The 15,748-nt window shown below is 40.5% G+C and overlaps 1 protein-coding gene across 1 annotated transcript in view; it reads right to left on the reverse strand.

Annotated features, from left to right (window-relative positions):
- The window catches only part of rgs7a (regulator of G protein signaling 7a), a 126,317-nt gene extending 111,753 nt beyond the window's left edge, over positions 1 to 14,564 (reverse strand). The window contains exons 1-2 of the mRNA XM_014204935.3: positions 14,366 to 14,564; positions 13,361 to 13,476 (exon numbers count right to left, since the gene is read on the reverse strand). Of these exons, the coding sequence (XP_014060410.1) occupies positions 13,361 to 13,438 (78 nt within the window). The 5' untranslated portion in view covers positions 13,439 to 13,476; positions 14,366 to 14,564. The remainder of the gene's footprint in view (positions 1 to 13,360; positions 13,477 to 14,365) is intronic.
- Positions 14,565 to 15,748: the final 1,184 nt, after the last annotated feature.

Below are 15,748 nucleotides of genomic sequence, written 5' to 3' on the forward strand. Positions count from 1 at the left end.
AAATGAACAATTGTAGCCTATCTGAGCTCATGCCTGTATGCTAGATAGTTCTTGAACTTAAGTGTTAATATGGCTGAGAGAATTGTGCCAAGCTGGGCTGCTTGGGCGAGACGTGAACCAGGGAGCCTGGCTAGCATGGAGGAGGCGCGCAAGATGGCGGTCAGTGCAGATCATTTGTTTTGGTAGCTGAAGGAATTATTGGATTTCCTTACCCAATTATGACCACTGGATAATTTCAACGGTCATAAAACCCCGTATGAATATGGTTTAGTTTATTTACCAAAGTAATTGATTACTTTCTGCAAGTTATTCACCTCTAAAACTAAGTTTGCGACAACACTAGATAGCCAGATAAGCTAGCTAGCTCAAAAACTAGCTTGTCGAACATACATGGAAACTTACACGACCAGAACCAAAAGGAAGGAAATGGAGAGATCGTCAGATGGACAATTAACCACAAAAGATGGTATGATTTTGGGTACTCCTCTTCAGAATGTAACTGTGGGCGGAAATACTGCAATGGGTGATGAAAATGTGGTGAGCACGGATAACAATGCTCACAACTTGCGCCCCTCCAGTCCCCAACTCAGGCCATTACCTTACGACCCTGACACTCCAGTCAAGCCCCAGGGGAAAAAGATGAGAGGCCAAGAGGGTATGTCACTTCTGGAGATGCAAAACAATATTGTAATGCTTTTGACAGCAAAGATAGATGAAAGGGCAAATGGCTTGGAGGTCATGGTTAGGGAGAATACAATGAAAATTGAGGCCATTAAAAAATCTGACTTTATCTTTGGAGAAGTGAAAACCCTCAAAAGTGACATGAAGAAAGTGGAAGTTATCTGCCAGGAAAATGAAAAGAAGATGGCTGAACTCGAGCAAAAGGTGAATGAGGAGGAGAGATACCAGCGCAGATGGAACCTGAGGCTCCATGGAATTCCAGAGCAGGTGGGTGAGGACATCAAATGCAGAGTTGTTGACATCTGTGGAGCTGTCATTCCTGAATCAAAAGCCAAACTTCAGGAAAATGTAGACATCGTCCATCGTTTGGGAAGACTCAAGGATCAAGACGAGACCGAGGACAACCATCATCCGGTTCACCAACAGATCTACACGGGATCTTCTCTGGAGGCGAGCGAAGAATTGTGAATTCCTCATCAAGCAAAAATTGAGGTTCACGGAGGATCTGACCTCAGCAGACAAAGTGACAAGAGAGAAACTGTGGCCGATGCTGGCTGCAGCTCGAAAGGCAGGGAAAACTGCATTTTTGGGGGGGGGGTGGGGGGGGGGGGGGTTAATTGGTGCAAGAGTGATCATCGATGGCAAATCAAAACATTTGAGAGAGAGCCAGAGTCTAACTCGGACAGAACTGTCAGGCCAAAAAACTGATTGCCAGGTGAAAAGCAGCCTTTTATTATAAAAAATTTACACAAACACTTAATGAGAAAAGGCTTACCTGAAAACTGGTAAACTAAACACTAACTACAGGTGAATAACTGCTTATTGTAAAGTCTACACAATGTCTCCCCCTTGTGGGAGTAAGAATACTTTGGTAGCTTTATGATTTTTTTTTTTTTTTTTGAGAGGTTAATAATGGTATGGAAATCCTTTTGAGTTACATATCCTTAGGAAAAGCTTATATTAGCATAACAAGGTTGTTGGTTGAAGTTTGTCTTTATCTCTTTGTTCAATTAATGTCAGGGGTGTTTGTAATTTACTCAAGCGTAAGGCTATTTTCCTGTATTGCAAACGGTTTAATGCAGACTTACTTTTTACAAGAGACTCATGCTTGTTCTTCCGATCTATCTTTTTGGAAAAAATCAATGGGGTAACGATATCTGGTTATCATATGGCAACAACCACTCTGCAGGTGTAGCAGTTAAGAGGTGCATTTAAAGGGAAGGACATCAGTAGTAAGACCACATTGGTTAATTTTAACAGTACATTTCAACAGTGAAATGTTTTTATTAAGGAATATTTTTGCATCCAACAAACAAAACAGGATATTATTTCAAGAATAGATTAATAGAGTTATAGATGTATTTCAGGATATCAAAATTATCTTAGGTGGAGATTTCAATTCTGTATCTAATGTGATGATTGACAGTGTAACGTGGGTCGTACAAAGGGGATCAAGGCGCGGCGTGTGAAGTGCTCATATTTAACTTTAATTCATAATTTCTCAGATGAATCCTCCAAAAGTCTTCGCCTCACTGTGCGTGCAGATGCACTCACACCTGCCTGCTGCCATTCCTGAGCCAGCTCTGTACTGGTGGTGCCCCAATCCCGCAGCTGAATCAACTTTAGGAGACGGTCCTGGTGCTTGCTGGACTTTCTTGGGCATCCTGAGACCATTCATGTGTGGGGTTGCTTCTCAGCCAAGGGAGTGGGCTCACTCACAATTTTGCCTAAGAACACCTGTACCTTCTTCACAACAAATGAACCGCTCTCCTTGATGTTCTTGATGATCCGATAAATGGTTGATTTAGGTGCAATCTTACTGGCAGCAATATCCTTGCCTGTGAAGCCCTTTTTGTGCAAAGCAATGATGATGGCACGTGTTTCCTTGCAGGTAACCATGGTTGACAGAGGAAGAACAATGATTCCAAGCACCACCCTCCTTTTGAAGCTTCCAGTCTGTTATTTGAACTCAATCAGCATGACAGCGTGATCTCCAGCCTTGTCCTCATCAACACTCAAACCTGTGTTAACAAGAAATTCATGATGTCAGCTGGTCCTTTTGTGGCAGGGCTGAAATGCAATGGAAATGTTTTTGGGGGATTCAGTTCATTTGCATGGCAAAGAGGGACTCTGCAATTAATTGCAATTCATCTGATCACTCTTCATAAATTCTGGAGTATATGCAAATTGCCATCATATAAACTGAGGCAGCAGACTTTGTGAAAATTAATATTTGTGTCATTCTCTCAACTTTTGGCCACGACTGTAGGTTTTTCACTTATGGGTGGCACAAATTGAGATATGGGGGAGGATAATGGTCAGGGTATATGCAAATGAAATACTGTAGTATAATAAACTGCAACAATTACTGTAGTGTTTTTGTGGACTGTAGTGTTTTTGTGGACATTACTGTAGTATTTACTGTAGTGTTTTAGCGGTCTGTAGTATACTTAAGCAATCAGGCCCGAAGGGGTGTGGTATATGGAGCCAATATACTGCGGTTAAGGGCTGTTCTTATGCACGACGCAACGCAGTGCTTGGATACAGCCCTTAGCCGTGGTATATTGGCCATATACCACAAACCCAGAGGTGCCTTATTGCAATTATAAACTAGTTACCAACGTAATTAGAGCAGTAAAAATACATGTTTTGTAATACCCATGGTCTGATATACCACGGCTGTCACCCAATCAGCATTCAGGGCTCGAACCACCCAGTTTATAATGTAGTATTTAGTGTATTCTACAATATACTACACAATTCCATAGCAAGTAGTAGACATGATCAAGGGATACAGTGTGTAGTATAGTATTATACAGTATTGAACGATTATTGGGATCTGTGTGTGTGTAGCCAGACAGGTAAGATGACTGACAGTAGTGAAGGTGAACAGATGGTCACGGGTCAGGTGACTGAGAGGAATGGAGGAGACTGAGGCAGAAATTAATTTAACCACAAAGTGGTATATTTAGTTGATTCATGGATACACACAATGTCTGGATTAGACGGAGTTAAGGGAGAGAAAGCAGTAAGGTCGGGCGGTGGCGTTTTCCTCCTTTTAATGAGTTGAGATCTGTCGGACATTCCCACCTGACTTAATTAAAGTGCTCTGGCCCAGCTGCGTAAGTGGCCATGAATTAAAGGGCGATTCCACCAACTCCATGGGCCTTTTCCATAAGTATACTGCAGTTTACTACAGAATTCTGTAGTAAGCACTATAGTATTCTATAGTAAACTGTAGTATTGTTTTCATGTGGGATATTCTATGCAATTAACATCAGTGTCACCCAAGAGTATTGTCAATAAATCAGGTAATCACACTGCATGCTATTCATATGTGTGTGAAGGAAAATCTGCACACAGCTCCCCTGTAATCAGGTCAGCACCTCTACCCCTTTTCCATCCATTTTCATTAGAGGTAAACAACTAGAGCTGAGAGAGGATATGGAGTGTTACCCCCAATGGAGTCCCTGTAAAACCTCCATTCACTATCAGAAAGTGTATCTTTATTTGATGCCTAGTGAGCAGAGACCAATATCTCATGAAACTCTTTGCAGGAAAGGAATTTGACGATGACCTACAATACATTTTGAAAAAGGGAATTCAAAGAACTGAGAAATGGCATGATTGTGCAAATATTGTGCAAGGAATGGATTACGTAAGGAATTATGAGAATAGTGACTAGTTGGGTTTTCTGAACTTTGAGGATCTCTGACAACATTGGAGAGCTTACCAAGCTTACTCATAAAAGTCATTGCACATGAAAGTAAGTGCATCTTAGCCACTTGAAAATATTCCTTCCTATTGAGGGCCAGACTACCAATACATGTCCATGTGAAAGCACTTGGGTCATCAGTTCACCCAAACACACTCCACAGTACTTTTTTAATTTGAGTTAGCTCTCTTAGAAATGTCTTCAGATGTGGCTCATCCAGTATTTCGTGACTGTGCAGTGGCCACATGTGGTCAAGAAGTGACCGAATGGAAAAGTATATGAGATCAGGAAAGATCACAGTCATAGAACATAAATAGATCTGATAATACATTGATATCGAAGCCATGTGAAAGGAGGTTGCTTAGACATTTATTTTACAGACGCTACTCATTTATATACATTACCATACCAATTTTCTACCCTGACAAAAATGAAGGTTCAATTTCATAGTCGTGAGGATGAGATGTGTGGAAGCCTGAGGTGTGGGGGCTAAATGTTGATATAGAAGGACAAAAAGGAGACCAGAGATTTGCACTTAAACAATTGGCCAGAACTGCACAGGATGAAATATTTTGTAGAATTGCATTTTTACATTATTATATCCCATGACCAATCATTAAGTGATTAAAAAGGGTTTGAGATCAATAGTCGGAGGAAGGAAGAGACATCATATGTGTAATTGAGTAGCCAAAAAGACCACAAATCAATAGGAATGCTCTTAGAGGATGCTATGGTTTTCTGCCTGGGAATCTTTGATACTGTTTCTCCAAACTGCTTCCTTTGTTTAATCAAATAAGTAACAAAATGTCCCTCCCACACTCCGGCTAAAACAAATGTAGAATAACAAATCTGTTCAAATATACCCACCCACCCCTCCAACCCTTAATGTTTTCCCTACTTTTCAAACAGTCAAACGTTGAATGCCATTCTCTTCCAGTGGAGTGGGAGGCTGCTGTAGGAGGAGGATATAAAGTACTGTACCATTGTTTTTCACTAGCTACAGCATGAAAGGAGACACTTTGAAAAATACTAAACAGCTGATCCAGGAGGACCATGCAGAACAGGCACTAGAGAACTATAGGTGCCAGCGGATAAGGTTCAGCCACCACAATTTAGATGTGTTCAGAACAGGTTTATTAATGATAAAGGTTCACCGACACCACATTGAGTCCTCTGTATTGATAGCTCACAGAAGTGAGAGTTTTTAAAAGTGAAGTGTTTCTATGGAAAGATAGAATAAAATAATACCCATAAGTAGAGGTAGAGGAAGGACAGGACTAAAAACAAACAAAATATAACTATTGTAAAATAGATTGTCTCCGCAAAATGTATATAGTGTGTATAAGCTGGAAGTAGAAGCCTAAGTGTTGTTCATTAGTTTACTCCAATTAGGGGAGGAGTGGTGGGGTTAGTGGAAAATAATCAAGGAAAATATATATCTTTTTTTAAATATATATATGTATGTGTGTATGTGTGTGTGTGTGTTTGTATGTATGTATATGTTTGTGTAAATGTAAATATATTTATATGTATGTACAGTGCATTCGGAAAGTATTACGACCCCTTGACTTTTTCCACATTTTGTTATGTTACAGCCTTATTCTAAAATTGATTAAATAGTTTTTTTCACCTCATCAATCTAAACACAATACCCCAAGCAAAAACCGTTTTTTAGACATTTTTGCAAATAAAAATAAATAAAAATAAACAACTGAAATATCACATTTACATGTAAGTATTCAGACCCTTTACTCAATACTTTGTTGAAGCACCTTTGACTGCCTGAAGTCTTCTTGGGTATGACGCTTCAAGCTTGGCACACCAGTATTTGGGGGGTTTCTCCCATTCTTCGCTGCAGATCCTCTCAAGCTCTGTCAGGTTGGATGGAGAGAGTTGCTGCACAGCTATTTTCAGGTCTCTCCAGAGATGTTCGATGGGGTTCAAATCCAGGCACTGGCTGGGCCACTCAAGGACATTTAGAGACTTGTCCCGAAGGCACTCCTGTATTGTCTTGGCTGTGTGCTTAGGGTCATTGTCCTGTTGGAAGATGAACCTTCGCCCCAGTCTGAGGTCCTGAGTGCTCTGGAGCAGGTTTTCATTAAGGACCTCTCTGTACTTTGCTCCATTCATCTGTCCCTCGATCTTGACTAGTCTCCCAGTCCCTGCTGCTGAAAAACATCCCCACAGCATGATGCGGCCACCACCATGCTTCACCGTAGGGATGGTGCCATGTGTCCTCCAGACGTGACGCTTGACATTCAGGCCAAAGAGTTCAATATTGATTTAATCAGACCAGAGAATCTTGTTTCTCATGTTCTGAGAGTCCTTTAGGTGCCTTTTGGCAAACTCCAAGGGAGCTGTCATATGCCTTTTACTGAGGAGTGACTTCCATCTTGCCACTGTACCATAAAGGCCTGATTGGTGGAGTGCTGCAGAGGAACTCTGGAGCTCTGTGTGAGTGACCATCAGGTTCTTGGTCACCTCCCTGACCAAGGCTATTCTCCCCATATGGCTCAGTTTGGATGGAAGCATCTGTTTTCTTGGGGACCTTCAATGCTGTAGACATTTTTTGGTACCCTACCCCAGATCTGTGCCTCAACACAATCCTGTCTCGGAGCTCTACGGACAATTCCTTCGACCTCATGGCTTGGTTTTTGCTCTGACATGCACTGTCAACTATGGACCTTATATAGACAGGTGTGTGCCTTCCCAAATCATGTCCAATCAATTGAATTTACCACAATGTCACGTCCTGTAAAAGGGGTTATTTGTTATAGTAGTTTGGTCAGGGCGTGGCAAGGGGTGTTTGTTTTGTGTGTTTTGGAGTTTTGATGTATGTTCTATATTTTATATTTCTATGTTTATTCTATGTTCCCTATCCTTGTTTTGGATTTCTGTGTTTTGGCCTGGTATGGCTCTCAATCAGGGACAGCTGTACTTCGTTGTCGCTGATTGGGAGCCATACTTAGGTAGCCCTTTTTCCACCTGTCTTTTGTGGGAAGTTGTTTTTGCATTGCTGTGTGTAGCCTGCGAAACAGTTTGTTCGTTGTGTTATTTCTTGTTTTGGTCTTTACTGGTTCACCGTTCAAAATTAAAGGATGATGAACTCAACCCACGCTGCGCCTTGGTCTACTCCTTCAGATGATCGTTACACACAAGTTGATGCCAATCAAGTTGTAGAAACATCTCAAGGATGATCAATGGAAACAGAATGCACTTTAGCTCAATTTCGAGTGTCATAGCAAATGGTTTGAATACTTATGTAAATAAGATAGATCTTTTTTTTAAATTTGTATTACATTTTCAAAAATTTCTAAAAACCTATTTTCGCTTTGTCATTATGGGGTATTGTGTGTAGATTGATGAGGAAAAAAAGTAATTTCATTAATTTTAGAAAAGGGCTGTAACGTAACAAAATGTGGAAAATATCAAGGGGTCTGAATACTTTCCGAATGCTCTATATTTCAGTCCAAGTCAAGCAAAGATAAGAAGTAATCAGGTAGGCCTATTTTATGACGTTTCCACTGGATCAGAGCCTGACATTTTTCCCTTTCACGCTGAGTGGTTATCGAAAGGGAGAGACCTGGAAAGGTTTTTCAAATACATTGAGGAACTATTGAAATTCTTAATGGAAGTAAAAACAGACTTTGTTTGCTTGCTGTTTGAGGTTAAGAAATCATTTTACTTTGAGAAGCTCCACAGGTCATTAGTGGTGGTGTGTTAAGCCAATCAGAAATACTATTAGATCCCCAAATGGGCACAATGATATGCCTATATTTGCGAGCAGGCCATGGAGCCTATAGGCCTACTTCTATGTGTGCATGTCCTTCCTAAACATTGACAGGAGTGCTCCAAACAAAAGACAATGACTAAATTGACAAAACTCCAAAATGGAATGGACTTAAACTGAAACTTGTTTCTTACAAGCGTAGCATAGGTTGTGAACTCTACAAACAATGTCCACTCAACAATGATAACGGGAAGACTACAATAATATTGAATGCATTAACTGAAATTAACATAACCAAAGTAACAAACATTGTAGATTATAAATTATAGGAATTAACGGTAAATGTACTACTGATACTGTAATGGGGAATTGACATACACCAACAATCAAACACAAACAATTCATACAATGAAGTTATGAAACAATGAATGTACACAAATTGGCGAGAGAGAGGGCATTCTGGAAAGAACTGCATTGTGCATCTGGGCGCATGGTCAATCCGATGTCTGCACTGGCCATGCAGCATTTACGATGATACGGCCTCAGCAGGAATCAGGGCATTCATACTTCTTGCACTTCGAGGAGCAGTACAGAGCTGTTGTCAAGGAAGTACTTTTGTGTTTTCTACAGGATGTACCGTCCCCACCTACCGTCAACCAATCATGTCAATGCGGAGATATACAGAGCCCTCTGCATTGTTAAACATTTGGGAGGCACATGATGATGCGGTATGGAGCTCGATTTGGCCACTGCATGCCTCTGGAGGCTCTGCAATTGCATCACTCCCTCCATATTGAGCCTCTGACCACATTTTGGCTATTAGTCTAGGCCTCCGCAATGGATTAGTTCACTGAGAAGATTATTTCACTTATAATTCAATGTATTACAATTCCAGTGGGTCAGAAGTTTACATACACTAAGTTGACTGTGCCTTTAAACAGTTTGGAAAATTCCAGAAAATGATGTCATGGCTTTAGAAGCTTCTGATAGGCTAATTGACATCATTTGAGTCAATTGGAGGTGTACCTGTGGATGTATTTCAAGGCCTACCTTCAAACTCAGTACCTCTTTGCTTGACATCATGGGAAAATCAAAAGAAATCAGCCAAGATCTCTGAAAAAATATTGCGGACCTCCACAAGTCTGGTTCATCCTTGGGAGCAATTTCCAAACGCCTGAAGGTACCACCTTCATCTGTACAAACAATAGTACGCAAGTATAAACACAATGGTACCACACAACCGTCATACCGCTCAGGAAGGAGACGCATTCTGTCTCCTAGAGATGAACGTACTTTGGTGCGAAAAGTACAAATCAATCCCAGAACAACAGCAAAGGACCTTGTGAAGATGCTGGAGAAAACGGGTACAAAAGTATCTATATCCACAGTAAAACGAGTCCTATATCGATATAACCTGAAATGGGACCACTCAGCCGTCATAGCGCTCAGGAAGGAGACGCGTTCTGTCTCCTAGAGATGAACGTACATTGGTGCGAAAAGTGCAAATCAATCCCAGAACAACAGCAAAGGACCTTGTGAAGATGCTGGAAGAAACAGGTACAAAAGTATCTATCCACAGTAAAACGAGTCCTATATCGACATAACCTGAAAGGCCACTCAGCAAGGAAGAAGCCACTGCTCCAAAACTGCCATAAAAAAGCCAGACTACGGTTTGCAACTACACATGAGGACAAAGATCGTACTTTTTGGAGAAATGTGGCCAAACAGAAATGTGGCCATAATGACCATCGTTATGTTTGGAGGAAAAAGGGGGAGGCTTGCAAGCTGAAGAACACCATCTAAACAGTGAAGCACGGGGGTGGCAGCATCATGTTGTGGGGGTGCTTTGCTGCAGGGGGGACTGGTGCACTTCACAAAATAGATGGCATCATGAGGAGGAAAATTATGTGGCTATATTGAAGCAACATCTCAAGACATCAGTCAGGAAGTTAAAACTTGGTCACAAACGGGTCTTCCAAATGGACAATGACACAAATCATGCTTCCAAAGTTGTGGCAAAATGGCTTAGGGACAACAAAGTCAAGCTATTGGAGTGGCCATCACAAAGCCCTGACCTCCATCCCATAGACAATTTGTGGGCAGAACTGAAAAAGTGTGTGCAAGCAAGGAGGCCTACGAACCTAACTCAGTTACACCAGCTCTGTCAGGAGGAATGGGCCAAAATTCACCCAACTTATTGTGGGAAGCTTGTGGAAGTCTACCCAAAACGTTTGATCCAAGTCAAACAATTTAAAGGCAATGCTACCAAATACTAATTGAGTGTATGTAAACTTCTGACCCACTGGGAATGTGATGAAAGAAATAAAAGCTGAAATAAATAATTCTCTGTACTATTATTCTGACATTTCACATTCTTAAAATAATGTGGTGATCCCAACTGACCTAAGACAGGGAATTTTTATTAGGATTAAATGTCAGGAATTGTGAAAAACTGAGTTTAAATGTATTTGGCTTAGGTGTATGTAAACTTCCAACTTCAACTGTATATTTGTTACTGCTCGACTAAAACAATCTCGGTCAACCAACAGCCTAACAACCAAACAATCGACCAGTTGACAAATTGGGGTCAGCCCTAAACACAAGTCATAGACTGTTCCCTCTGCTACCCACAGCATGCGGTACCAGAGTGCCAAGTCTGGGACCAAAAGACTCTTGAACAGCTTCTACCCCAAGCCATAAGACGGCTCAACATTTACTCAAATGGCTACCCTGACTATTTGCATTGACCCCCTTTTTATTTGCATTGACTCTTTGCACCGGCTCTATGCACACTCACTAGACTTTACCCACACACTCACACATACAACACTGACACTTCCACACACTACATACGCTCACACACACAAAACACACACACAAATGCATATTGACGCCACACACACACACTCACAAATAGACACACTTTCACACTCTTTCATACTCTTCACATACACTGCTGCTACTCTGTTTATTATCTATCCTGATTGCCTAGTCACTTTTATCCCTACCTACATGTACATAGTACCTCAATTACCTCAACTACCTCGTACCCCTGCACATACTCCATGTATATAGTCTCGTTATTGTTATTTTATTGTGTTACTGTTTGTTTTTGTAATTTTTTTTGCACATTTTTCTAAATGTTTTACTTTGCATTGTTGGGAAAGGGCTCGTTACTTTTCATAATGTTTTTCAAGCTATTTTGAAGCTTGAATTAAGAATATATTCCAGTAAGAATATATCATGACAGAACATCAATACATGTATCTTTCTCAGGGGGGAGTTGCATTGATGGACTAGATTCCACAGCTGAATCTAAAGAAATACTGCATTGACAACATACTAGACATTCTATTGCCATTTCCTTTCTTTTGCTCCAAAATATGTAACTCAATTGGTTCAAAATGGCTGAATGTCATACATATAGAACCAGAGCAAACCAGAGCATGTGACCTGAGTGTGTCAGCACGCAAGCACAAGTGTCTGTCTATGCATGTTTGCAACTGTGCACCCAGTGACAGTCATTTGCAACTGTGCACCCGGTGACACCCCTGTCACATGCTCATTTGAAGCACACATAGCTAGCTCACGCTACAACACCAAATCATGGACATAATTCCAGTACAGTCAAAGCCTTTTAGTTCTACATGTGTAGCCTTTAGCATTGAATTTGTATCAGCCTATAACATTTTACATTTTACATTTTAGTCATTTAGCAGACGCTCTTATCCAGAGCGACTTACAGTAGTGAATGCATACATTTCATGCATTTAAAAAATATATATAATTGTACTGGCACCCCGTGGGAATCGAACCCACAACCCTGGCGTTGCACACACCATGCTGGCGTTGCAAACACCATGCTCTACCAACTGAGCCACAGGGAAGGTGTCACTACTAAAGTACAGCACACCAAAGTGCACTGAGGTTGAATGGGTTTTCACCCAATTTAACTCTTTACACTCGTACCCGTATACAGGTTGAAAATGGCTGATTTGGGCACTGATACATGCCTATATTGGAATGCAGTAGCTGTACAGTAACGAGCTATACATGATGTCAGAGCCCTGTCTCTGCGCTTCACAGCGCTGTGTGGGTTTTGACTGACAGCCGTTCTGAACTTGAGCACCTTGTGCAACAAGAAGTTGCCCCTATCCCTTCTCCTAATCAGGCAACTTTTGCAAATGTTTTGTTGTCTGAGTGAGGGAAATACTGTAAATTAAGAGGACTATGTATTTTCGAAGAAGAGACGTTGAGGATTATAATAAATACAGCTTTGATGTCATACAAGCAAGACAAACACCTTTGAGTCCAAATGTGCACTTCACATTTCCATAGCATAAAATGCATGTCATATAGAGTGTCAACGTTTATTATCACTATGTTTGATATACAGTTACAAGATGACATGGCGTCATACACTGGGTTGTTCTGAACAGAATGATCCTATGTTTGTCTATTGTGAAGAAATTTGGACTAACGACTCCTTTCTATGCACAAAGAAATTATGATTTGTTTCCCTGAATTGCATTGTGAAAGCCTAACACTGCAATATTGAATTGTATAATTTAGCTAGTCATGTTAGCAATAGAACAAGCTTTCAAATGATGCCCACCTGACCCAGATTACAATTTATAATTGACTGTTTTTGGACTTCGTAAACAACAACAGTAATTGTTTGATGGTGGGGATCCAGTGTTGTGTTCCAAACAAAACAACTTCAAGTGTGCTTCCTCTAGTTCCTAAACAGCACTTTTAGGATAGCTCAAAAAAGCACCTTATAGTTGAAGACTCTTCTTTGAGTCATAAAAGTGCATTGAAATGACTTAGGAACGGTGCACACTTGGAGACACCAGTTAGTCCTCTCACTCAAACCCTTTTAATTGTTTTGTCTTGTTGCACCTACCCCTTATTTTCCAGGAATATTCTTATCATGTTACTGAATGTATCCAGAATATTTTCAGATATCAACAAATTCAACACAAAGTACAATAAATGTAAAATGCACACAACATCAACAGTGCAATGTTTGGATTCAGTCTTGGTCATGTCAACTGTTGTGTTCTCACCTTTGGTCTAATAATTTTTCCATAATATACAAACTGCTCATTTTCAACTGCTACCATGGTTATGCATTTCATACTTCTTCTGTAAGAAACATTTCAGTTCTGCCCTATCCATATAGGCCAATTCCCACGAGTGTAAAGGGTTAAGCACTGTTCTGCACATCTTACCTTTCTGTATACAATCATGTTCGGCGATTCATCGGCTACTCCATTGCTCCCCTGCCCCACGCTGTTGGTCTGTGCCATGATCCAGAAGGGTGAACAGTGTCAGCAATGATCAGGTGCTGAAGTAGAGATTGGACAGTGGAGAACATTATAACATGGATACATTATAGAAGAATCCACAAAAAACAAAATGCCCAATGCAACTCTCTCCTTTGCATAGCTATGCACATTTAAATAACCTATCAGTTGTGAGTCTGTTTTTAATCATAGGCTAACATGGTAGAAATGTTAATGGTGATCAACTAATTGATGTATTAACGACATGTTATGGCTGGTTCATTTTAGTACAACTAGTAGTAATTACAGTGATGTGATCGTCATCATTATTATTTTTGTCTTCTGTCATTATTAATTCCTTCAGTATTCCACCTTATTAAACAAATGCATAATGTCTAGCTTAAATGAAAGCTGATACAAAGACATTATTGATTTCTGTATTCTTTATCATATGTAGCCTAAGATGACTGCTATAGGATAGTGCTTATTGACATTGGAGAATTCAATAGCCGGGGATCCGAGAAGGCAGCACACACCGTGGCAAGATAACGTGCACCCAAGCTCTAAATCGAAAATAGGCCCGAGTTGTTACACAAATATTTCATTTAGTGTCATTGTAAGATAAAACGTAAGTATAAAGGATACAAAAGACCGTTTAATTACAGACGGTGAGAAATGTTCGAGGGTATTCTGTGTGCATTCGAGGTTCAGCATCTTTATCGTCACCCCCAAAGATACCCACAACATCCTTTCAAGGATTCTTCCGATAAAGACAAAGCTCTCATCATCGCATAGCTAATAGTCAATGAAATGTCTCCTTCAAGACAAGACCCCTATGATATCAGGAGCATGGACAGATACTGCAAAAATGCCCGCTCCCTTTATCGACCGTTAATCTATGGCGAATAAAATGAAAATAAGTACATAAGAAATCGTTCTTTGATGATTTACCTGAAAAACGCACAGCCTGCGAATATCCTGTTTCTTTGCAGAACTGGTGTGCCGTGCGTGCAGTATGTCAACTGGAAGACATAGGAATGCGAGGACAATTCATTGGCAATGGGAAAAGGCAGGCAAACGATGCAGACTTGGTTGTTACTTTTACCGCTTCCCTCCTCTCCACAATGATGCTGAAGCATGGACGCGCAGAATAACGTGAACGTGCATCGATCCAAGAAATCCACTCCCCTATCTGGTAAATTTACAGGGGACCGTCAGTTTGAAGTAGGATAGCGCTATGTTGTTGTTATAAAACAGTAACGATGATGATTGGGAATACACATTTAGTAAATTGCATATATTATTGTAATGAGTCCCGACCAAAACCAATAAATAAATGTATCCCTGTAGACTTTATGTATTGCTTATATTTCTGTACACACTGTTACATTTCGCATATTCAAGAGCCATTTTAATTTGTCTTTTCTAAGCATACATTTCTAGAATGTTAATCATATTGACATAGCCTAGAGATATCTGATTAGCATTTAGGTCATTAAATCTCTTTTCTTTTCATTTTTTTCACCTTTATTTAACCAGGTAGGCCAGTTGAGAACAAGTTCTCATTTACAACTGCGAGCTGGCCAAGATAAAGCAAAGCAGTGCGACACAAACAACACAGAGTTACACATGGGATCAACAAACATACAGTCAATAACACTATAGAAAAATCTATATACAGTGTGTGCAAATGTATTAAGATTAGGGAGGTAAGGCAATAAATAGGCCATAGTGGTGAAATATTTACAACTTAGCAATTAAACACTGGAGTGATCGATGCACAGAAGATGAATGTGCAAGTAGAGATACTGGGGTGCAAAGGAGCAAAAAAATAAATAACAATATGGGGATGAGGTAGTTGGGTGGGCTATTTTCAGACAGGCTGTGTACAGGTGCAATGATCGGTAAGCTATATATGGGGCTTTGGTGACAAAACGGATGGCACTGTGATAGACTGCATCCAATTTGCTGAGTAGAGTGTTGGAGGCTATTTTGTAATTGACATCGCCGAAGTCAAGGATCGGTAGGATAGTCAGTTTTACGAGGGTATGTTTGGTAGCAAGAGTGAAGGAGGCTTTGTTGCAAAATAGGAAGCCGATTCTAGATTTAATTTTGGAATGGAGATGCTTAATGTGAGTCTAGAAGGAGAGATTACAGTCTAACCAGACACCTAGGTATTTGTAGTTGTCCACATATTCTAAGTTAGAACTGTCCAGAGTAGTGATGCTAGGCGGGCGGGCGGGTGCGGGCAGCGATTGGTTGAAGAGCATGCATTTAGTTTTACTATCATTTAAGAACAGTTGGAGGCCACGGAAGGAGTGTTGTATGGCATTG

This window comes from Salmo salar, chromosome 01 (assembly GCF_965601325.2).
Source record: "Salmo salar chromosome 01, fSalSal1, whole genome shotgun sequence".
Classification (NCBI taxonomy): domain Eukaryota; kingdom Metazoa; phylum Chordata; class Actinopteri; order Salmoniformes; family Salmonidae; genus Salmo; species Salmo salar.